Consider the following 23,181-nt stretch of genomic DNA (forward strand, 5'->3'; position numbering starts at 1 on the left):
ACCAATAGAAGAAATGGAGAAATGGAATCTTCTTACCTTTCTTGGTCACCATCCGAGTTCGTTGGCGCCTGAGAATCTATGGTCGTCACCGTCATCCTAGGCTTCTAGCAGTCGGCGTAGTGTATGGCTGATTATTTTAGTGTTTTGTTTTTTTGCTATTCTGCTAGTTGCCTTGTGAGAGCCGGTCGGACGTGTGGACATTGGACAGTGGAGAGTGAACACTCGGTTGCTGTGTTGCTGTGTGTTTCGGTTCAGACTTTCAGTTTCACTGTTTGTGCCTTGGTGCTATGATTTTGTGTGTGTTGTTTGTCTCGGTGTTTAATATCGGGTAGTTTAATGTTATCCAAACCTGAACTCGAAATTGTGGGTAGCCAAAACTTCACGTTCAAGTTCGACTGATGAAAACCAGAAATATAAAAAAACCTCAAAAGCCCTATCCGAAAATTCGGTAAAGCCGAACTCCCAGCCTGACCTGGAGTGAGTCGAGCAGAAGCAGAGTTTGCAGTCTGAGAAGACCCCTGTGCTGTCCAGCCAACTTTTCCACCTCAGTCTTGGATGCCCCCCCTCCGCCGTCTAGATCTCCCCAACTCCTCCGTCCTCTTGCTTCCTGTCGTCGACCTCGGTGGCCGCCGCGAGCTGCGGGTGGTTCATCGCCGTCGACCTCGCCTCTCCGCTCCTTCTGCACTGCCTGTTACCGGCTTCCTGGTGGTCGACCGGTGCGGCGCGGGTCGTCAGTGAAGCTCCGACTATCCGGATTGACTCGGATCGACCTCTCCTCTCGTGGGTAAGCGACTCGAGCTTTGCCTCAGTTGGAGGTTGGAGTTCGCTGCTCGCCTTGTCCTTGGCGACCTTCCTGTCCCGTCTGCGCTGCGAGCGTTAAAATTCGATTTTTTTTTCTAACCCGGTTACCTGTGGACTCTTGAGCTGCGTGGTGTCCTAGTTATGGAGTCGAGAATCCATCTAAAATCTTGCCTAGGGTCTTCAGCGCCTCAAGCAAGGTTGCGGCCATGCCATTTTGGAGTCCATCTGGCGATATTAGCTGGCAAGGTTTAGGGAGGGTTTTGTGCTGTGCTGTGGAAAATTTGATGAGCGGCTGCGTGGACATGTGACAAGTACGTGGAAATAGACAGTGAAGAGAATTTAGCTTAAAATTGGTACAGGCCATGAACCAGGGAGCATAAGGGAAAAAAAGAGAGATAAGGCAGACAGAGCTTGTATTTCGTATTATCCCTAATAACTTGAGTTCATTTATGGGTAGAAACTGGCAAGTTCCAGGTAAAAAGTCAACTGTCCTGCTTTATTTTGTAACCTAGAACGACTTGTAGAATCTCCTACTTGTTAACTAGAGCGTTGGTTTGATTAAAATGTGTAGTTGTTTTTCATTTTTGGGTAACAAGTATATATATAGTTTTTCCCCATTTTTTTTATTTGTAAGCACCTCCATCAATATTTATTTTTACTTTGTATATGTTTTAATATTCTGTCCTTTAGTATGCACATGTAGTTTTAAACTTTGGATTCAACCTAGTGCAATATCAAGCAGTTTCTGAACTGTTGTTTGTCTTCGAAATAGTTTAATCTTCTATATATACATGTCTTTTTGTTATACAATATGGATTGTTGGTCAAGACACAAAAAAATGGTACTTTTGGCTGAAAGCCTGAAGGTTAAACTAAAATTTCCTTTTTCCCTGTGTTGTCCAGGTTTTTGGATTTTGATCAGTTATATCAGAGGAGTGCTTATGGATGATTTCATGGCTGTAGCTTGCTAGGCCCTGCTTTCCTGTTTGTACAGATACATCATGGCACCACGCAGTAGGCCTTCGTCTAAAAGGCCTCTCTGGTTCATCGTGTTGGTTGCATTTGTCTGTGCAGTAGCCATTGGAGCCTACCTTTATACTCCACGGCATTACACAGCATGTTATCTGGTACCATCAGAAGCCTGCAATTCTCGGCCTCCTCCAGAACCTGCTAGGGTATACACTGATGATGAGATCGCTGCTCGTGCTATCATGAGAGACATCATCCGGGCACGGCCAGTGCAGTCAAAGAATCCAAAAATTGCTTTCATGTTCTTGACGCCCAGTTCATTGCCATTTGAGAAACTGTGGGAAAAATTCTTCATGGTATGGTTTTTGCAGTATTTGCGAATTGCGAGTCGTAGCAAAATTGACTCAATGATTGTGTTTCATCATGTAGCACTAATATTCTCTCCTATTAGGAAAGTAAACTGTAAACAAACTCTATTTGACATACTATCTCATATAAGAACAAAGATATATCCATTGTTGCTTGCGCACCTGAGTGTGTATGCGTATCAAATCTAACCACTTGAGTTTTCTTTCAGGGACATGAAGACCGATACACCATATATGTGCATGCATCAAGAGATAGACCAATTCATGCAAGTCCAGTATTCTCTGGCAGGGATATTCGAAGTGAAAAGGTATCTAACTAGCATTGGCTTAAATCTGTACTATCCTCATTGATTTACGAAGAAAATATTTTCTAGCCTTCAGTATAATACACACTGATTTTGAAGAAAAAAATGTTTTGTTTTCTCTCAGAGTGCCGTCTCTAATGATTGTAGAACCCCATTCTTTAAACGGATGGATATAGTTTGTAGAGTACGTCCCGGGATTTATTAATGTTGTTGAACCATCACCTGTACATATCATGTCCAGTAGTACGTGCCTACAGCAACCGTGTCCAAGACTATTTTGAAGTCAATGTCAAAGTTTTAGCTATAGTTGTTGTAGGATCTAATTTTTCAATTTTCTCGCCAGGTGATCTGGGGCACAATTTCTATGGTTGATGCTGAAAAGCGGCTCTTGGCCCATGCCCTACAAGACCCTGAAAACCAGCATTTTGTCTTGCTTTCTGAGAGGTTAATCATTTTTCATTTGTTCTGTTCCCATATAAATTTGAGTGATAGGCCCCGTATCCTAACACTTTATTCTAATTGCAGCTGTGTCTGTGTGCCACTTCATAACTTTGATTATATATATAGTTATCTCATGGAGACAAACGTCAGTTTTGTTGACTGGTAAGTGAACATACTTACACAAAGCAAAACATTAACTTTCCCCCTTGTCAGAGTTGAGAAGATATTTGATTTAAGATATGCTTTTTTTAAATTATGTTTTTTTAATAAGAATTTTGCTTATAACATGCTGAATTATCTTTTTTTTCCCTCAGTTTTGATGATCCTGGTCCACATGGAGCAGGTAGATATTCTGACCATATGTTACCTGAAATTGTGAAGAAAGATTGGAGAAAGGGTGCACAGGTGATCATTTCATATGACTGATCGCTTGCCCTAGAAAGTGGAACTTTATGATTGTTTCATTTTTTTTTGTAGTGACTTTTTTTTTGGCTTCCAATAATCCTCTATAGTTCAAATTCGATTACTTATTACACCTGTTATGGCTTCTCATAGTTAACCTTGAATGTTTTCATGTATTCTTCTCTTGCAGTGGTTTACAGTGAAACGGCAGCATGCAGTTCTTATTCTTGCTGACACCCTTTACTATGGGAAGTTCAAGCGTTACTGTAAGGTGGTCCCTTACTCCCACACCCCCCAAAAAAAGAATTTCTAGGATACCTTGTCTTATTAAGAGCACCGTCAAGTTATTTTTCATATGTAACAAACAGACCTTTGGACACCTTGTCCCCCCCATTTTCCCTTGATATTTATGTCGTTGCTGATGTTGTGATTGCAACCGTACAGCCAGGAAATGAGTGGCATAACTGCTATTCAGATGAGCACTACTTGCCAACTCTCTTCAATGTAAGTGTTCAGAAGCTTGTAGACGACGGCCTTTTGTTCTCTTCGACCAGCCAGCAAAACAACATTTTATTTAGAAAAAAAAACGAACTACTGAACAACACTGCCCTTGCATTTGTGGCTTCAGATGGCTGACCCGACTGGAATTGCAAACTGGTCAGTGACGCACGTAGATTGGTCCGAAGGGAAATGGCATCCCAAAGTCTACAGGGCTGTGGATACGAGCTTCGAGCTGCTCAAGAACATCTCGGTAAGCTTGTTGGAGCCTTCAGAGAGAGAGAGAGACAGTTTGTTGCCTTTGGTGTTTAATCTAACGGTTTTGCCGATGCCCCGCAGTCCATTGATGAGAGCGTCCATGTCAGCAGCAACGCGAAGGTAAGAGTACTTCGATCCTTGGCTTTGCTTGCATTGGCCTGTGCCCAGTTACTGCCAGCCTAAACGGACGAGGTGTTGTTCCTGGGAAACTCTAACGCGCGCCACTGCATTGCCGTTGTCGCGCAGCATGTAGCGCAGAGGAGGCCGTGCGTGTGGAACGGCATGAAGCGGCCCTGCTACCTGTTCGCGCGCAAGTTCTACCCCGAGGCGCTTGGCAACCTGATGAACATATTCTCGAACTTCACCGTCATCTGAGCAGCTGAATGGAGGCAGGAACACAGCTAAGCAACTCTGTCGGATCAGAGTCCAGACGTCGCCAACTACCTGCTGCCGCAACTCTAGTAGATAGATTGCTGGTGATGGCTGCTGAGCTAAGGTTATTTGCCAGCTCTTGAGACGGCAAGTTTTGCTGGTGTGGAACGATGGCTAGGTTGGTGCGATTTGCGAATGTGACGTGTGGACTTCTGTTGTTGATACTGCTGCAGATGAATTGTGATTAAATTTTATGATCTTTCATCTAAAATCCAATGTCTCACGCACATATTAAATCATGCTCTTTCATCTAAGATCCAATGTCTCACGCTACATTATTGAGGTAGGCGTGTCTGTGGCTGGCAGAGCCGCAGAGGATCGCAGAGCTGGAGGAAGAATGGTGGTGAGACGCCGGAGCCAGCGCCTACGTGGCCAGAGTAAAGGCGGTGGTGGGAGGAGGGCCGTCAGACGCGACGGCGCCGTAGGTCTGAGTCTGAGCTGTCTGTGAACGAAGGGGAGGCAGCGGATGGGACTGTGGGAGGGGGTTATCGTTAAAACGCAGGGGACCACAGGTGTTTTGTGCTAAAACGTTCTAGTCCGTTGGATCACCGATGCAAGGCTGAGATCTCACATGTGCACTGATAGCTGATGTGCACATGATACTTTGCCTTAAGAGCAAGGCTGAACATAGGCTTAAATTTAAACACCCAAATACATATTTTTACAACCAGGAGGGCATTCTAAGGGTGTGTTTGGTTTGACTTTTGGCTTTGGCTTTTGCCCCCCTAAAAGCCAAAAGTCAACCAAAAGGCTAGATCCAGGAAGCAGCTTTTTCTAAAAGCCGACTTTCTCGCAGTGCAAATCTGAAAGCACCCCTGGACCTGCTTTTAGTGGCTTTTTAGATGAAACTGTGAAAACATATATCGAAGAATTTTTAACGACTTTTAGTGGTTTCCACCAAACAGTTTTTAGCTTTTTAACAGCTTGCAGCCTACAGCAGCTTTTTCCACAGCTCACAGCCCACAGCAACTTTTTTCACAGCCACAGCCCAACCAAACAGACCCTAACTCTTATTCTCTACAAACTATGGAAAAATTACAGCATTCCTCTGCAGCTCAAGACCTCGGATCTCAGAGGCACAACTCGCTCCTCGTACTTACTCTCTCTAGCGCCGGTCGCGGTCGTCTTCTATCTACTTGAATCCCATAGCTACCACTGGGATTCTGACGAGGTGGCCGCGGTCGCCTTTCATGGCGATCTCTCCGAAACTGTAGGTGCCGGTCACGGACCTCGCCGTCAGGGTCACAGCTAGCTCTCTCGATGCTCCGGGCAGCACCGTCACCGCCGGAGGCGTCACCTCCAGGGCAACCTCCGGCGGCATTCTCGTCATGATGGTGTAGGTCTCGGTCTCCTCGGACACGCTTGTGACGGTCCGCGTCACCGTCACGGTGCCTCGAAGCTGAGAGATGGCGATCGAGGGGAGGTTGAGGTCGAAGGGGCGTTGACGCCCCTTGGAGCTGGAGTTGCAAGCTGAACCGGCGATGTTTGACACTTCGCTCTGGTTGACGTCAGGGATCGAGCACAAAAATGCGATGTACTCTTCGTGGGCTGCCAGCATGAATAGAGGAGCAAAATTAGACGAGTGAAAGAGGGATGCTATACATTACCATCTGGAAAGCTTCGACCAGACACTACCATCCCAATTACTTTGACCAGCTTATCCCACGGGAAAAAAATGGACGGCAATTGAACTTACTTGCATCTAGAACAAGACCAGGATCAAGGGCAGCTTTTGGGTTAACAGCGCCACTACCACAATCAAACGGTGTGGCCCGAGAAAGTGTCATCATTTCCGATGCAGTGTACTGCTGCGCTCTGAGAGGACGGCTCCCTTTGTCCAGTGTATTGGCCGTTGTCATCATGGCAGATTTTATTGCTGAGGGGCTCCACTTTGGGTTCTTCTGCTTTATCAGTGCCGCAATGCCAGCGATATGCGGTGCGGCCATGCTAGTTCCAGAAACCATTGCAAATCCTTCACCTGAGAAATATTACCACAGCAATGTTGAGTTGGTTCGAGCACAGAAAAATATCACCACCGATCACTAATCCAGAAGATATGCACAAGGGCGGCAAGAGCGCAGTAGTAAAATACTGATGGTAATCATGGGTGCTTCCTCGAGGGGAAGAGGTCTACAGACAACGCACGCTTACCAGCATAGTTTGATTCATCCGTTCCATTAGGCGCCCATGCAGCCCATATGAGATTGCCAGGAGCAAGTATGTCTGGTTTAAGGACATCAGCATCTTGAAAGCTAAAATCTTTAACATCGGGTCCTCGAGAAGAGAACAGTGCAACCTGGGGGGCAGAATTGTATAGTGTTGGTGCCAAACCATCTGCAATACCTGCTGTTGCTTTGAAGGCTGTAGCCCTTCCAGCCCAATCTCTTATGGTGGAAGAATTGTAGTAGTCTATAAGATCCTGCAGAACCAAAGTTAATGTCATCTCAATAAAACAGCAGCAAAGCCTTTTCGTCCCAAGTTAGGGTAGGCTATAGACCCAACAGGAGCCACCAACAAGGAAGATATGAAAGGTACTAAGCAGTATTAGTAATAGTAACAATAATATGAAAAGGAAATTGATAGATTACTTCATGGTTTCAACACGAGGACTGTGCCTAATTACAAGAGAAAATTTCATACAAGGACCAAACAATGCATAGGTACTTTACCCTTCTGCCCTGTCATCCTATAGTAGCAGTAGCAGCAGCCATATAGAATTCATGCCACTATCTTGCACCTCTTTGCACATTGTTTTTTGAAGCCCAATTCATGCTATTTCGAGAACTAAATTGCATATTTATTGATCTATTCATGAATATACAGTCTCATTTTTCCATATGTCTATGTATGATGTTGTCTACAAGTGGCAACCATATGCAAATATGAAATAAGGCTCTGCAATACCTCCGTTTTGCTGACATCTGTGATGAGAATTCCAGGGATGCTGAATGGTACAGGGTCAAATTTTGTTCCTGGGTAATTATTCTCCACAGCAACAACAAAGCCAGCTGCTCCAAGATTCCTGGCCGTCTGAGACACTTTCTTTATTGAAGCTGTCCCAGAAATGTAATTGAACGAATAGCCACACAAAAGAATTCTCCCCTGAACTTTCCTCTTATTCAATAGTTCAGGCCTCTGGCAATCTAATGCACTGTACTTGGTTGCAGATGAACCCAATAGAGCATCAGCTGCAGAAATCAAGCTGAACGACATATTCCCATGTGTTGCAGCTGTATCGTATGAGAAAATTGTCAATAACCACAGGCAGAAACATAGGAGTTATTGATAGAATACCAGGACCACTCAAATATCTCATATGACCTTTAAAGTACTATCAGATGACATTTGATACTAAAAAAACATAAAATGGTTGTCCAATCTAAGCATCATCACACTGAAATAAAAGTTGGGATGCAGTAACATGAAGTTTATCCATGTATTCTCTATTCATTCAATACAACTGAACCTTCTAGTTCAGGTTCAGTATATACTGTCATGTCATTTGTACCTCTGTTTGGTATGCCCTATGTGCCCAAAATAATTGGTTAACCTGTTGGGGTGAAATAATAGTAGGGGTTCTACATAGAAGTTTGTTGTATGAAAATTTCATTAGTTCATTTTTGCACAATTCTACAATCCACAATTCAAAATGCTGCACACAGTACTGACAAATAATTCATCATGATTTTGTTGACATGTACTTAGAAAAATACTTACGTGATACTCCAAGCCCAGAGAGAAGTTTTCCATTTCCTAGTGTTAAATGATTCTTGTATCTGCGGTCATCAACTCCAGCAGCAACAGTAGTTATCCATGGGCTGAAAGACACCAGTGTTTTTGGAAATGGTCCACCATTTCCTGCAGCTTGGGCAACAAATACCCCAGCTTTCACAGCAGAAAGAAGTGCAGCGTCAAAAGGATTCAAAAAAGTAGTCCGTGTAGCTGTTGGTGGGCTATTGGGCCCAACAGAAAGGTTGAGAATGTCAACACCATCCTGAACAGCCTGCAAATAGACATTCATGCATTATATTCCCACAAATTGGATGCTTTAAAAAACTTAGTAGAAAATGAAGTTACGTTCAACTTCATGTTTGTTCTACATGCAGAAATAAAAGATACTAATTCCCAGCACAGTTAGAAGAAAGGAAGGTTGGGGCTCTAGTCCGAAATTGGAAACAACAGGAAGTGCAAAATTGATTTTCTCGTTTAAACAGCCATGCCTTTTATGTTATTTTCTACCAGTAAATTTTCAATAAATATTGCCAAGTGCTTCTAGGCAATGTTATTGTAGAAAGGTAACCAACAACGCTCAGCAAACAAATGTACAACACATGCATCTCTAATAGTTATGTTATAAATTCTCTTGTTTCACATATCATAGGATCCAAAGCTAAATCATTCGCGTATCATACCTGATCAATAGCTGCCACAACATCAGCTATGTAACCACCAAAAAGCCTGTAAAGAACCTTGTAGACAGCTACCCTAACAAGCACAAGACAAGTAAGCAAAAGCAAAGTTGCTTTCTCAAACTCACAAAGTATCATGATATTGATTGTACATGGGTGAAGCTATAACATTCCCCCCCCAAAAATGCATGTCCCAGAAATTATAGCTTACCTAGCACGTGGGGCCATACCACTTGCCTTGCCAAATTCGTGACCATGCATTCGCACTGGGACCCCATTGTTTCCAGCAGCAATTGCAGCTGTGTGACTGTTGAAGGAAAAGACCATACATGCATCAGATAAGTTTTGTTATGTTCCCAGAAAACAAAAGAAACAACCAGAATAATTTTGCAGGCCAGGCATCAGGATATCAACAGGACTGTTTTGGAAGTAGCAGGCAAAAACATTTTGAACTTTCATATTTGGTTATCCTAGTGACCGATCAGAGCAACAAATATAAAAGATAAAAGAATCGTCAGGATCATGACCTTCCATGACCATCACCATCTAATGGAGATGCAAATTCAACATCGGGATTAAACGCGCCAGCAGCCATTGCAGCTTTTGCAAAATGCTGAGCCCCAACTATCTTCCCATTACAGAAACTTCTTTGTGTTACTGGATCCATCTCACATTTCCCTTTATAACGAGGGGCAGGTCCATATGGATCAGTCTTGTGCGCAGCGAAGCTCGGATGTTCAGGGTAAATTCCAGAATCCACGAAACCGATCACAACATCTTCACCAGCTCTATCAAGCCCACCTCCTGTTGACCATACCCCAGTTGGCAATCCAAGAAACTGAGGTGTGTGTGTAGTCAATTTCTGTACCTTCATGTCTCTCTCAACATGCTTAACTCCTGGGGCTTTCTTCAAGAACTCAGCCTGCCACAGCAAAACACAGTGTTCAAACAAGATAACAACCAAGAACTCAAATGGGGAAAAGGACATGCGCCTCTAAGCAAAATCGGGACACCAAATACCTGCAGTGGCGACATGTGAACTGCGAAGCCATTGATGAGATGATGGTAGCTATAAAGCTTCTCGTAAGTTCCTTCTACTAAAAGCGAGTCTAGCAGCTTGTCATGGTGTCCTCGGAGGTGGAGGGCATACGATTTGACAGCCTCGCTGCAAAATCAGTAAGCTTGAAATGAAGGCAAAACTATTGTGTTTGAAACATGCTAAGCGCAAGCCAGAGTGCAATGCAAAAATATAGTAAGGAACTTTCAGAGTTTGACATCAAGGATCCTATAGGAAAAATAACGGCAGGCAAGTTCAGATAGCAATAAAGCTTCAGAAACGAAATTGAACAACAATCAGTCTTGAGAGCCATGGCAAAGAAAAGCATCAGCGAGAGTAGTTCATTACCTGGTTAGATCAATTTCCTCGTCCGAATCCACAGCGGTTGCTGGAAATCCTTGGACACCGCCTCTGTAGCTAACGACCGGATCCCCTTCCATGGTCACGATGTACACATCATGCGTTCCAAGGGCCGCCCATTGCACTTGCACAAAGATAACAAGCAAACAGGCAAGCCTGATCCTCCTCATCTTTCACCGATGTCAGCACCGCAGAACCTTCCAAATATAGAGAGCCAGAAAGCACGAGGTCACGCAAGTATTCAGCACAAACAAACAAAAATTGAAAAAGCATGCATCTGCACTGCAGTCAGTCGAAAGCTTTGTGACGCCGCCCCCGGCCAGACCAGCAAGGGTAGAAGCAGTACTAGGCGGGCAACACTGACTGCCGCGCGCGGTGCAACCTTCCAGTAAATCACACGGCCATGTCACTCAAGGTGCGGCATCACAGTGGTCCACAGCCAGTACGTGCCCGCGGTGGCAGAGCTAGCCCACCCCCCCCCCCCCCCGGGGGGCTTCCCGTGGAGGTGTGGGAGCATTTATGGAACCTCTTAAATCAGGGGTTGGCAGTGGCGTTAAATGGCGCAGATTAAATGACGCGATCGATACGAGAAGGAGAGAACGGCTACCGCCTGCGCCTTGGATGCACTGCATATGCATTCATGCATGAGATGAGAGGTTTGGTGTTCAGACGATGAGCTAGTAAAACGCTGTCACTTTTAGTAGCTGGGGGAACAACGAGAAAGAAGCGTTTCGATCGAGTAGTTTCCGGAGGGCAAGAAGAACAGAACGGAATCTTTTTTTCTTCTACTTCTTTTTCTGGTGTCCGACAAGGAAATACTAAGAGCGAAGGACTCAATGCAACGATTGCAACCGACGATCACTCACTCGCGACAGCAGGGGCGGTTCCTGCCTCCGCTTCCGGCGGGATCTCCACTCCAATCCACTGGACACCGAGGAAGGAACAGCGGCGGCTCCCCGGCGCACGGCTCAGTGGGCGTCGTCGGTCGCGCCACCCAATGGCGGCGGCATGCCCGGGCGCGGCGCTGGCGGGACCAGCGAATCGCTCCGCTCCGCTCCGGGGGGTTGGGCCGTTGGGGTAGGGTTTGGGGAGCGGGGAGTGGAGTGGCAGTGGGCAGTGAGTGAGGGGGGAGGCGGGGAGCGGAAGGGAGGCAAAGGTGCGTGCTTGCGATGGTACTGGCTTGGCTAATGGTGCGTCGCCTTTTGGCTGCCTCCCTTGTCTTTAATGGAGGGAGAGGCAAGGCAAGCATCTCAAATCCTTGGGGTTTTTTTTCTCTCTCTCTCTCTCCCTTTGCAGCTCGCTGCTCCCGCTCTCGCCACGTAGATAAGCCGTCCCGGCAGGGCCGAAGGTGTCAGTGGGAGAGGCGCTGTGAACGCGGCGTACGGAGAAGTCCTTTTTATAATAAAATCGACGGCGACACGTCCTCCGGATATGGCCGCATGGGCATGGGGGAGGAGCAATCACCGGTTCGGAATGCGTGCACCTGGTCTTGGTGAGGTGTCCGACATGTCAGTGACAATTGGCTCATGGTCTTGTTCGGTAGCAGCAGGTCTCCTCTAGTGTGCGCCCGGCCCGCGTGAGTCGTGACTGACCAGAGACCCAGCCTGCCAAGCAGGGGCCGTGGCCCGTGGGCCCCGGCGCGGAGTGGAGCGGACTCTCTCCAAATCCAAACCAACAACACACGTCATAAAAACCGCATTATAGATCTAATCACTATAGTAAAACACAGGAGACCTGCTAGAGATAGGCTCGAGCTGAAACTCTGAAATCAGTAAGAAAGGAAGAAACTGTGGCACTGAAACTCTGAAATCAGTTGCAGTTGCACAAACCTTGGAGTTTTCCCTCCACAGGTCTCAGTCGCAAAACTAAACACAAAAAAAATGCATCTCAGGAGTCAGGATTCATGAAGGTCACCGTCAAAAGCAACAACAACAAACTGCTCCGAATCTTTAATAACAGAAATCCCTGTCAACAGAATATTCAGAGTAAAATGGGATTTGAGAAGCTGGATGGAAAGCTCAACCCAGGAAACGTCGACAAAACGTGAAATTCGCCCACCCACCCTCGAAGTATTTATAACGTCAAAGAATAATATCACTTCAGGAACATTGAACTGGTACGACAGTGCAACACAACCGTATCAGTTTGTTTCACTTCTGCCACACACACACTGTTGTTCTTGTATATGCTCACCGTATATGCCACACACACACACACACTATAGTTGAGAGAGGCCATGTCACCTGACTCTATATGCTAACCGTGGATCCGACTGACCTCGACATCCTCTTCGCGTCTCCTTTATTTCCTTCTGGCAAAGGGATGACCATCGCAAAGAAGATACGCCACCTCACCCCCCCCCCCCCCCCCCCCCCCCCTCTCCCACTGCCAATGTTCATCAGCACGCACCGGTCACTGATACCAAATTTCTGAGACACATGGTGTTTGCCGAGGTCCATCGTAAGCGCTTGGTGTCGCGACAAATAATGGTCCTTTGCCTATCTGATCTAGCTGATAGTTGTCTGCATGGAATCCGACCGGTCTGAGCTGTAGATCGTCTGAACGAGATCCTCAACCACCTCAGTCGGGGCTTTCGCTTTCAGCAGCATTTCGTCGTACTCTGCTTCTGGGCTCGACAGCGCTACGATCGCCCCACCCGCCCCGACCGAGGCTTCTCCGTCGTGCAGGATAACAGTTCGGATCACAATGTTCAGGTCGAATGTGTGGTTGTACGAGAAGAACCCGATCGATCCTGAGTACACTCCTCTTGGGCTTGTCTCAAGTGAATCAAGGATCTCCATTGATCTGACTTTTGGAGCCCCGGTCATCGAACCGCCTGGAAAGGCCGCTTTCACACAATCAACGGGGCTTAGATCTGGCTTCTTTGTTCCGCAGACGGTACTCACCATGGTGTGAACACTTCTGTATGATTCAACGTCCATGAGGCGTGGGACATGCACGCTCCCTGGCTCGCAGACCTTGCCGAGATCGTTTCTTAAGAGGTCGACAATCATCAGGTTCTCGGCCTGGTCTTTTTCGCTGGTGGAGTTGAGCACATGCAAAAGGGAAAATATAGCAGTAGCATATGAGCGCTGTGAAACAGGATTAGCATTTAGAACATCCAGATAACAATGAAACTGAACTACCAGGAAAGGAATACATCAATAAGAACATAGGTGTGACTGTAGAAACTTCCAATGACACACCACAGAAACTAGTTGACTTATGCTTACAGTAAATGTTATACGACCATGTAATTTTCTATCGTAGATATGTCAACTGAAAACTGAATTAGCACTAGCAGCCATATTGCTTCAACAGAGTGTTGAGCCAAGCTTATGATGAATGTCAATATCAATTTCTTGATTCCTGACACACTTATCCAGTTATTTTTACCAACTTCTTCCGCGAGAACATTTGTGAAGAAACTTAACTCAAAATAATAAAAACAGCAAATAAAATAAATCAGGGAAAGCAAAGAAACAGCATCCCAAGCTCAATATTTCCTGAAAAAAGAGTGGTAGAGCCAAGATACATCTAGAAAACAATATAGTGTACTTGCCTGTATCTCAACTGCAGACGTAAGCATTCATCTTCCTCTGGTGTTCTGCCACGTGCTATAGTACCTTTAATTGGTTTCGCTTCTAGAACTCCAGCTCGGTCTAGTCGTAGAAACCTTTCTGGAGAAGAGCAACATATGCTCAAGTTTTCTGAGGAGAAGTTAAGCCAGGCCGCATAAGGCGCTGGATTTTGTTTTCTCAGTTTAAGGTAGAGTTGGAGTGCATTTATACAGTCTGCTCTTCTCTTCATCTGAGTAGTTAAGCACAACTCATAGCTTTCTCCGTCCCTGATATAATCCAAGCAATTCTGAACGTCTCTAACATATTGGTCCTTTGATTTCTCTACAACAAAACTCTGCTTCAGCGCACTGGATGATCTAACATATGTCTTTCCATTAATTGGTGATCCTGCCTGCTTATGCACACTGGATGATCTAGCATGTGTCTTTCGGATAATTGGTGATCCTGAGGGCATACCACCCAACCTGAGAAGCTTCTTCTCAGTCTCCACTAACCATGAAGTATGCGTTGAATTTTTGCATATCCCATCTCCATTACTAGAATAAAATTCATCATGCAGTGACAAAATATACACATCACCATTGCTGTGATCAACCACCACAGTGTTATCAGCAAAGACGAAGCATGCATCAGGAGTACTTGATTTGGCCTTGTTCGATGATGCATCACACTCCACTTTAAGACCATACCTGGTATCCAATGAAAACTAAAGAAGTTCAAAAAAGATCTTAAAGAAACCCAAAAGAGACAGATAATACAAAAAGAATTAGATGAAGTGCAGAAGGCTCCATTGCCCACATGAGACAGTTACGGGAATGGGGAAGATTCAAAACAACTGTTTGTAGCATGGAAGATCTGTTTGCAGCAGGAAACTAATCAAGCGCTGGCAAAATCAATGCATAGTATCTAATCTACTGCCACAACTGGATAATATAAGTTAAAAACAGTGCCAATTCATGACAAGAAATCAACATACCCAAGATATCCAACGAAGCCACCATGGAATTCAAAGGGCAGTCCTTCGTAATCCTTCTCATTGTATTGAATGGACTCAATCTCCTGCAAGTGTGAAACAGTGAGAATCAGACTCAGATAAATGCATGGCACAATCTACTCAGCATATTGCACTTTAATCATATACCTAAGGTATTGATGATCGTGTTAACATGCACGATACAATAGTATGTCAGTAACCACCAACACTTCAAGCTGAGATACCTCAGGCCAGCAGATTTTGTTTTTGACATGGCTAAAACCAGTAAAAAAGCACTGGCTTGCTACCATTGACGACATAACCTAGTACAGTAGTACTACAAGTATTTTGTTCCTCTATGCTGCAGGAGCTGAGGAAGTTCCTTAGTGGTAGGTGACCTGTGCTAAAACCTGTATACCCCATTTAATTGTTTAACTTTAACAAAACAGTTGGGCTCTTTTACATTAAAAATACCAGAACAATTGGACTCCTTGTACCCATTAATGAACACAAAGTCATTTCTGCTTGAGTAAATTATTTAGATTATGAGACTACAACACACAAAGAGGGCTTGATCACCCTCCAAAATGCCCCTTGTGTGATCAAGAGGATGAAACCTTAGATCATCTCCTGGTCTCCTGTGTTTTCTCAAGGGTTTTCTGGTTTCAGATGTTGAGGACTTTCGACCTTCAAATGCTAGCCCCACAACCTGGTTTGTCATCCTTCATGAGCTGGTGGGAAGAAGCATCTTCTTCGTTCATAGGTCTTGTTAGAAAGGGGCTCAATTCTCTTATTGCTTTGGGGGCCTGTATTATTTGGAATCATCGCAACAAATGCGACTTTGATAATTGGAACCCTAATGTGTCTTTAACCATTAGGATGGCTATGGACGAAAGATGGATGTGGGAAATGGCTGGGGCTAAAGGCCTTTCCTACCTGTCTGCCCCTCTCCTTGAGGTTTAGTTTCGGAGGGGGATTTAGACAAGTAGTTGGTTGCTGTTCTCGGATGGATTTTTTTGGTTTTCTGGTTTTACGACCTCCGTAAGGAAGTCTGTTTTGTTGGTCTTCTTAGACCTTTTATCTCCTTAATATAATGGGGCACAGTTCTCCTGCGGTTTTCGAAAAAAATAGTGGCAATAGCAACAAGGTTATGATCACACAAAATTAATAAGATTAAAATAGTTACCACAAGCATCAATAATCTTTAAACATATACCTTGTTAAGGAACTCCAAGAAGCCGTCTTTGATAAATTTTTTGGCAGTAAATCCATAAGCATCTTGGATACTAAGCATTCCTCCACAATTGGCTCTGGAAAAGAATTTGCGAAATGCACAATAGCATAAAGGTCTTTACCACATGCTGGCAGACATACTGCTTAATGCACTACAGCGTGATTCCTTATTACCTTTGACCAGATAGGTGGAATGACATTTGCTTCCACAGGGACCCACCTTTACCACCCATGAATGAAAAACGTGCCCTGTTCTGCAAGTAGAAATGTATAGCAACAAAGACAAAAAAGATCATGTAATACATAAAGGCGAATACACCTACCTCCATGAGGAAATAAAAGAAGTTGTAATCCAAGTAAGTTTCAGCAAATTTCCAGCTATACCACTCAACTGAGATGGTGTTGCAGCTCAATTCATGTAGGTCAAGAGTTGAAGAGAAAATAGTATCCTCTTTTTTTATTCAATTTTGGTGATTAGTTAATAGTAAGCTTACTGCATACCTGGTCAACTGATGAGCTATCCAACCAAAATGTGTCTTCACCGCTTTGATGGCCAAAAAGCACCGCAAATATGTCTTCAGAGCCTACTGTGGGACAGACAAAATTTTCAATCTTCTTCCATTGTAATCGTAAACACTTCTTCCCAATCCCTCTCTTTCCAAGTACAGACTCTGAAAGTTCCATTCTTTCAGTATGCAACAAGTCCTTAGGAATAGAATCATGATGACTTGCAGAATTGACCTGCAGAACAGGACTCTCTGCTAAAATGACGTGTATAGGTATAGTGTGTCAAATACTTCATCATAGACAGTACTTGAGATTTTTCCAGTTTACCAATACTGTGAACCTTTCTTTCCTGAATCCACGATGAGCGCAATCCAAAATTTCCTGTTATCTTCTTAAAGTTTCGGAAAATCTGTCTTCCGTGATGAGTAGCAATGCTCTCTGGGTGAAACTGGGTTAAAGGGCAATCATGTGTAAGAAAAACTGACTACAACATAGAGAAATCACCGAATAGGATAAACTAGGATACCTGCACTCCATAATGAGGCCTGCTAGAGTGCCTGATGCCCATGATAACTCGGCTATCATCTGACTCACAAGCATGTCCTATGTTGGATAGTTCCCCACCATTGTTACTGTACTCTAGAGGGTTTCTCATTAAATTGTTATCCAATGTTCCCAAGAAGGTACTAACATTGGTTCGATCACTTTCAAGGTAAGAAAGCAAATTTGGAGAAGCAGTCCACGCTATCGATGTAAGATCATCAGGTAGAGAACCAGATTCTATTACAAGGGAATGATACCTCACTACCTGAAAACAGCACATGCAAGTTCAAAGGATTTATCATTTCATATAGAAAATGAAGACTGAAATGAAACACAAATAGCAAGGGGTGGGACTAGTAATACAAGTGGCACACTAACCTTGAAGCCAGAATTTCTACCTGAGGGGACACGATTAAAGAGGTGGCATCCATCGTGCTCAATTTCACTGATACAGCAAAGAGGAGTGTTAGATCATGCATAAACTGTAAGAATCGAGAACTCAGCAGCAGTACTCAGCGAATTTTATTAACATGAATTCAAGGCCTTGCCTGAGTCGCCCGTGTATAGCTTCTGGAGCATGAACAATCTCAGCACCATGTACAAATCCCAGGGCCTGCAATGGACAAAGACAAGTAGACGATGACAACAACAACAACAATGGCCATTTCAGGTTAAGTTACAGCCACGTGATCCATGCAAATTTCTTTGTTATCCAAGGATGACAATGAAATAGAAAGGTAGATTTGAATATCACCTGGTGGCCAAGGCAGACACCCAAGATGGGTATATCTCCACACTCCAAAAGTATGCGCAGACATACCCCTGAAAGAAAAGCATGCACCAGATAATTAATTCGAAAAAGTGAATGAACAAACCCCGGTTTCGCAAAGCAGGGCAAAACTGAAGATCCACCTATGTCGGCGGGGCATGCCGGAGATCCAGGGCCAGGCGAGATGACGATGTTGTCGAAGGTGCGGTCCTTGTACAACCGGTTAAAGATGTCCCCCCACGTCCACTCGTCGTTGCGCACGACCACGGGCGGCACTGCGGAGGTGTGAGGAGCTCCCGTCAGTTCCACCGCCCGCCGAGAAGCGCAATGAGCTGCTTTCCTACTCACCGCCGTTGACGACCGACAGCTCCTGGAAGATGTTGTAGGTGTAGCTGTCATAGTTGTCGATCAGCAGCGTCCTCACCGGCGGCTCCGGCGGCTCCTCCCCCTTGGCCCGCCGCGCCGCGAGATGGCCGCGAGGGGCCGAGACCCGACGCGCGGCGGCGGCGGCGGCGTAGGCGGAAGGAAGGTGGGGCCACCTCGCCACCGGCTGGGCGGGGAGGCGGAGTGCGGCCATCGCGACGGACCTGGCGGCGCGCGCGGAGGATCCGGGTGGGTGGGAGAATGAAAATGGAACGCGACTCCTTTTTCTGGGGCCGTGGTAATTTGGACTGCAAAATACGGTTCGGGCACGTCGTTTTTTATACGTCAATCGGAGTGCGCTTTTTTTGCCGACGTCCTACCCTATCGTCTCGGTGGGTGCGCCGGACTGTGTCACACCCGTTTCCAACGGGTAGAACCGGGTGCATCGCATATGTGTGCCAGAATCTATTTCCACACATATGTTGACGTCACAAGTGTAATATATCAAAAGAACAATGCATAAAAGCGTAAATAACGATTATATTAACATATTACACTTCGAACGGACAATATGTCTTAACCTTTATTCATCAAAGTATAGCGAAACAAGGACATCCATCCACAGGAAGATGACCGGGGGTATCACTAGACTAGCATCCATGGAGTCCAGCATCATAACTTCATCTGCAACTTCTGATCAAAATTAAGCAAGGGTGAGCTCACTTATGGTCGGGGCTCAGCAAGTGGGGGAAAACTAATGCAGGTATAACAAGGTGAGGCTGAGGTTGAGCAGTAAGCATTTTAGTTGGTCAACATTTTATTATCAACACCTAATTACTAATAAATGTGAATCCCAAGTATTCCCATTAAACAAAGGTATAAGAGTATACCAAAAACACTTAAGTGAAACCACTTAAGCAAACCATTGGTAGATCATCGGATCTCGATTTATTTCCATCTTCAAGTTCAATTATCATGTGAGGAGTCCAGGCTGCTCATAACCGTGAGCACGGCTGATATATCAGTTTTACACTCTGCAGAGGTGGCGCATCTTTACCCATGAGTCGCGATTCCCTTCTAGCCCGGGTTAGCTAGACCCGTATTCACTTCCGAGGTGAATGGCCAGGGTCTCACTACGAGGCTTTTCCCTAGAGTCCTCATTACGCAAATGCTGGAAATGGTCAAACTGCATAAGGCACACCTACCGTAACCAACTTATAGTCCAGACTACAGGGTAAAGCTTTGGGAACTATGCCCGTATCCAATCTGCCTGAGCCGGAACTATAAGAGCTTGCCAGATGCCCTCGTTCCTGTCGACCACGACCAGCACCTAACATAAGACTTCCCTAGTTATTTAGCCAAGACCAGAGCCATGATAGTTCTCATGGTAGCACTGTTTTCCCGGGTGGTCACTCCATGTTCCAATTAATATGCAATAATCTTGTTTAACCATCGAGTTAACAACAATAATGTAAACTTATCATTTGAAACATTAATATCATAAGCGGGAGTGACTGCATAAAGTTAAGTTGTAGCAATAGCATAGCTACTTGATTAAATTATAATTCCCAGGTTTGATCAAGGAATAAGGTTGGAAAGGATATCTAAATAGGTAACCCGTCAAATTATGCATATATATCCAAAAGAATAAACTTTATTAAATGTATTGTTTGGGATCAAACAGAGTGTGGAGAGGGAGAAGTCCACTTGCCTTGCTTATTAAAAACTTGAGGTTCTCCACGGATAGGAATAGATCTTGATTCTTAACTACTAGATCAACCACTGAATATCACACAAACAAACAAGAAGAGTAAACACCACTCAATAACATACAACATTCACCATACGTAAAGTTAAAAGAAAGCCTAACGAAAAGAGAGCGTTCGCTTTTCAAAAACGTCGCAAGTCATAGTTATAATAAGAGGGTATTCTTTTCAAAAATGTGTGATCTATACTTTATAAAACAAGATATAAGCTTAAAATATCTTAATCTTAATTAAAATATACAACTATTAGCTTTACCAAATTAATCTTTTATAAATCGTCATATGTGATATGTCTAAGATTAAGGGTTTATAACACGATAAACACGTTATAACGATATTAAACATTTTTAACCTTTTAGAATAGATATAAGTTATATATCTAGGGTTAATGGGCTACTAATCACGTTATTAATTTTAGAAGCATTATGGAGCATATAATTCATTGTTAAACCTATCACTTATGATAAATTAAGATATAAGTCTAAATAGGTTTTATGTGAAAAGGTCATTATTATTATTATTAAACATCTATTTATGGAAAGTTATGGTATATGCCTTAAATGAACTTTTATGTAAAAGACAATAAACAAACAACTATCTTTTAATTTCATTTAAAAACACATAGCCTATATTATTATATTCGAAGTATATATATGTTGGGTCCATGCTTCGTCGCCGAAGGTCTTATAGGAAAAAGCGGTCTTCGGCTGATGCTGTTTGTATAAGATGGCCGAAGGTTCCTCTTCATAAAGCTTCGGTATTACAAATCGACTTAAAGATAGAATGACCTTTTAGTCCATAAAGGTCTGAGTCAATGTTGTAAACTTTTATAAGGGGCATACTTGTAATTCCTCACAGGCTGCGTCCTGTGCCTATAAATAGTGAACAGTATTCCTTTACTGTTCACGAATTCTGGTAATTGTAATCGCATCTTCTGGAATCCAACCTTTGCTAAGGCAGAGGTATTATTGTACTCAATGATTCAATATATTAAGTAAATATAATATAATTTGTCTATGATTTATTTACCCCTTTTATACCTCTTATTTTATGTTGTCTTACAATATCTATTGAAATTTTATTACGAAGACTTAAGCTTCGTAATTTTACTCTCATCAACCTTCGTCCAAGGCCCATTATCCTCAAGGGAATAATGTTTCATGGACGAAGGACATTAACATTTAACACTTTATGTTGCCTTGTTCTTAATTCATAGCACTTGAGAACAAGTCCCCAACATTGGCGCCCACCTCCGGTGAACTCACTTCCACTTTTTGAGCTGATGGCTTCGTTCAACGACCAAGCTGGAGCCGCTTCGGACCCGAAGCTGGTGCTCCCGATCACAGGTGGTTCGTCCTCAGAGCCAGCTAACAAGAAACAAAAGAAGGAAGCACAGAGAAGGGTGCAGCATGTTGGGGTGCAAGGACCCTTCATCAAGTCAAGATGGTCTCACATTCCTATTACCTTCTCCCAAGAGGACCTTCAGCTCAAGGATTACCCACACAACGATGCCATGGTTATCTCTTGTGTTATCAAAGGATTTCTGGTCCACAATGTCTTGGTTGACACAGGCAGTGCAGCTGATATCATATTTGCTAAGGCCTTCAGACAAATGCAAGAGCCAGAAGATAAGATTCATGATGCTACACATCCTCTCTGTGGCTTCGGAGGAAGACAGATTGTAGCACTGGGCAAGATCACCATGTCAGTGACCTTCGGGTTCATCAACAACACTAGAACTGAGCAAGTCGTGTTTGACATTGTTGACATGGAATACCCTTACAATGCAATTATTGGTCGTGGCACCCTCAATGCTTTTGAAGCAATTCTTCACCCTACTTATCTTTGCATGAAGATACCTTCGGATCAAGGACCCATCGCTATTCATGGAAGTCAGGAAGCTGCCAGAAGGGCCGAAGGAAACTGGACTGACTCAAAAGCAATCCATAACATAGATGGAGCTGAAGCTTGTGAACAATACAAATTCAGAAGGGAGAAAGCAGCTTCAGCAGATCAGCCGAAGCTCATGCTCTTATGTGAGGATATAGCAGAGCAGAAGGTGTTGTTGGGCTCTCAGTTATCCGAAGAACAAGAGAAAAACTTGATAAGGTTTTTGTTCAACAACAAAGATGTTTTTGCATGGTCAGCCAATGATCTCTGTGGAGTTAACAGGGATGTTATTGAACACTCGCTCAATGTCGATCCATCCTTCAGACCCAGAAAGCAGAGGCTTCGGAAAATGTCAGATGATAAGGCCGAAGGTGCTCGTAACGAAGTCAAAAGACTCCTCAGTGCAGGAGTTATCAGAGAAGTAAAGTACCCAGAATGGCTAGCTAACACTGTTATGGTAAAAAAGGCCAATGGCAAGTGGCGAATGTGTATCGATTTTACAGATCTTAACAAGGCTTGTCTGAAGGATGAATTCCCATTGCCAAGGATAGACTCTTTAGTTGATGCAGCAGCTTCTTCAGAGCTCATGAGTCTGTTAGACTGTTATTCAGGCTACCATCAAATCTGGATGAAGAAGGAAGATGAGCCGAAGACTAGCTTCATAACTCCAAGTGGCACATATTGCTATCTTCGGATGCCTGAGGGGCTAAAAAAACGCTGGAGGAAGTTTCAGCAGAATGACTGCGAAGGTTCTCCAGTCTCAGATAGGCAGAAATGTGCTAACTTATGTTGATGACATCATTGTAAAAAGCACGAAACAGGAGAATCATATTGCTGATCTGCAGGAGACCTTCGCCAGTTTCAGACAAGCTGGTTTAAAGTTGAATCCAGAAAAATGCGTCTTCGGAGTAAAGAAGGGAAAATTTCTTGGATGCTTGGTTTCAACAAAAGGAATTGAAGCTAATCCAAGTAAAATTGAAGCTATACTTCGGATGGAGCCACCAACTACAAAGAAGGGGGCTCAAAGACTGACAGGAAGGTTGGCATCTCTCAATAGATTCATATCCAGATCAGCAGAGAGAAACTTACCATTCTTCGAAGTGCTGAAGTCAGCCGAAGTCTTTCAATGGGGACCAATCCAGCAGAAGGCCTTTGAAGAGCTGAAACAATATTTGATAGATCTAACAACATTAACTCCACCGACGCCAGGGGCTCCTTTGTTATTATATGTGGCAGCTTCGCACTCAGCGGTAAGTG

At 44.1% G+C, this 23,181-nt stretch overlaps 3 protein-coding genes across 6 annotated transcripts; 1 reads left to right on the top strand and 2 right to left on the bottom strand.

Moving 5' to 3' along the window:
* Positions 1–473: 473 nt before the first annotated feature.
* LOC100276287 (uncharacterized) lies at positions 474–4,701 on the top strand. The gene is made up of 11 exons (NM_001150112.2): positions 474–784; positions 1,704–2,125; positions 2,347–2,445; positions 2,786–2,886; positions 2,968–3,045; positions 3,198–3,288; positions 3,476–3,556; positions 3,730–3,789; positions 3,914–4,036; positions 4,123–4,161; positions 4,288–4,701. Exons 2-11 carry the CDS (start codon positions 1,802–1,804, stop codon positions 4,414–4,416), a joined length of 1,125 nt encoding a protein of 374 aa, NP_001143584.2. The 5' UTR covers positions 474–784; positions 1,704–1,801; the 3' UTR covers positions 4,417–4,701.
* A 625-nt stretch (positions 4,702–5,326) lies between these two features.
* LOC103629592 (subtilisin-like protease) lies at positions 5,327–11,466 on the bottom strand. The gene is made up of 11 exons (NM_001301471.1): positions 11,166–11,466; positions 10,288–10,496; positions 9,903–10,047; positions 9,410–9,804; positions 9,094–9,189; positions 8,886–8,958; positions 8,191–8,476; positions 7,378–7,703; positions 6,625–6,892; positions 6,170–6,451; positions 5,327–6,021 (listed from the first exon to the last, which is right to left on the bottom strand). Exons 2-11 carry the CDS (start codon positions 10,467–10,469, stop codon positions 5,606–5,608), a joined length of 2,469 nt encoding a protein of 822 aa, NP_001288400.1. The 5' UTR covers positions 10,470–10,496; positions 11,166–11,466; the 3' UTR covers positions 5,327–5,605.
* Positions 11,467–12,338: 872 nt separating this feature from the next.
* LOC103629593 (probable aminodeoxychorismate synthase, chloroplastic) lies at positions 12,339–22,974 on the bottom strand. 4 transcript variants are annotated; one of them, XM_020539309.3, is made up of 13 exons: positions 18,254–22,974; positions 18,049–18,180; positions 17,891–17,958; positions 17,685–17,749; positions 17,515–17,581; positions 17,120–17,401; positions 16,943–17,041; positions 16,588–16,827; positions 16,261–16,340; positions 16,070–16,163; positions 14,857–14,939; positions 13,862–14,569; positions 12,339–13,338 (listed from the first exon to the last, which is right to left on the bottom strand). In XM_020539309.3, exons 1-13 carry the CDS (start codon positions 18,480–18,482, stop codon positions 12,807–12,809), a joined length of 2,679 nt encoding a protein of 892 aa, XP_020394898.1. In that variant the 5' UTR covers positions 18,483–22,974; the 3' UTR covers positions 12,339–12,806. The 4 variants fall into 4 exon arrangements, with proteins under 4 accessions (XP_020394898.1, XP_008648886.1, XP_008648885.1 ...); XM_008650664.4 differs by having other exon boundaries at positions 16,934–17,041; XM_008650663.4 differs by having other exon boundaries at positions 16,588–16,844; positions 16,921–17,041.
* Positions 22,975–23,181: the final 207 nt, after the last annotated feature.

The sequence above is a fragment of the Zea mays genome, chromosome 6 (assembly GCF_902167145.1).
Source record: "Zea mays cultivar B73 chromosome 6, Zm-B73-REFERENCE-NAM-5.0, whole genome shotgun sequence".
NCBI lineage: Eukaryota > Viridiplantae > Streptophyta > Magnoliopsida > Poales > Poaceae > Zea > Zea mays.

What these genes read in the sequence shown, in the direction of transcription:
- LOC100276287 (NM_001150112.2), top strand. Translation starts at nt 1,802, where the DNA reads ATGGCACCACGCAGTAGGCCTTCGTCTAAAAGGCCTCTCTGGTTCATC. An exon ending in GGGATATTCGAAGTGAAAAG is followed by an intron (nt 2,446 to 2,785) that starts GTATCTAACTAG and finishes TTTTCTCGCCAG; the next exon opens with GTGATCTGGGGCACAATTTC. An exon ending in AGTTCAAGCGTTACTGTAAG is followed by an intron (nt 3,557 to 3,729) that starts GTGGTCCCTTAC and finishes GCAACCGTACAG; the next exon opens with CCAGGAAATGAGTGGCATAA.
- LOC103629592 (NM_001301471.1), bottom strand. Translation starts at nt 10,469, where the DNA reads ATGAGGAGGATCAGGCTTGCCTGTTTGCTTGTTATCTTTGTGCAAGTG. An exon ending in GGTATGGCCCCACGTGCTAG is followed by an intron (nt 8,959 to 9,093) that starts GTAAGCTATAAT and finishes TGTGCTTGTTAG; the next exon opens with GGTAGCTGTCTACAAGGTTC. An exon ending in TGGTCTTGTTCTAGATGCAA is followed by an intron (nt 6,022 to 6,169) that starts GTAAGTTCAATT and finishes TCATGCTGGCAG; the next exon opens with CCCACGAAGAGTACATCGCA.
- LOC103629593 (XM_008650662.4), bottom strand. Translation starts at nt 18,482, where the DNA reads ATGGCCGCACTCCGCCTCCCCGCCCAGCCGGTGGCGAGGTGGCCCCAC. An exon ending in GGCTTCGTTGGATATCTTGG is followed by an intron (nt 14,570 to 14,856) that starts GTATGTTGATTT and finishes ATTGGATACCAG; the next exon opens with GTATGGTCTTAAAGTGGAGT. An exon ending in CGTCTGCAGTTGAGATACAG is followed by an intron (nt 13,339 to 13,861) that starts GCAAGTACACTA and finishes CAACTCCACCAG; the next exon opens with CGAAAAAGACCAGGCCGAGA.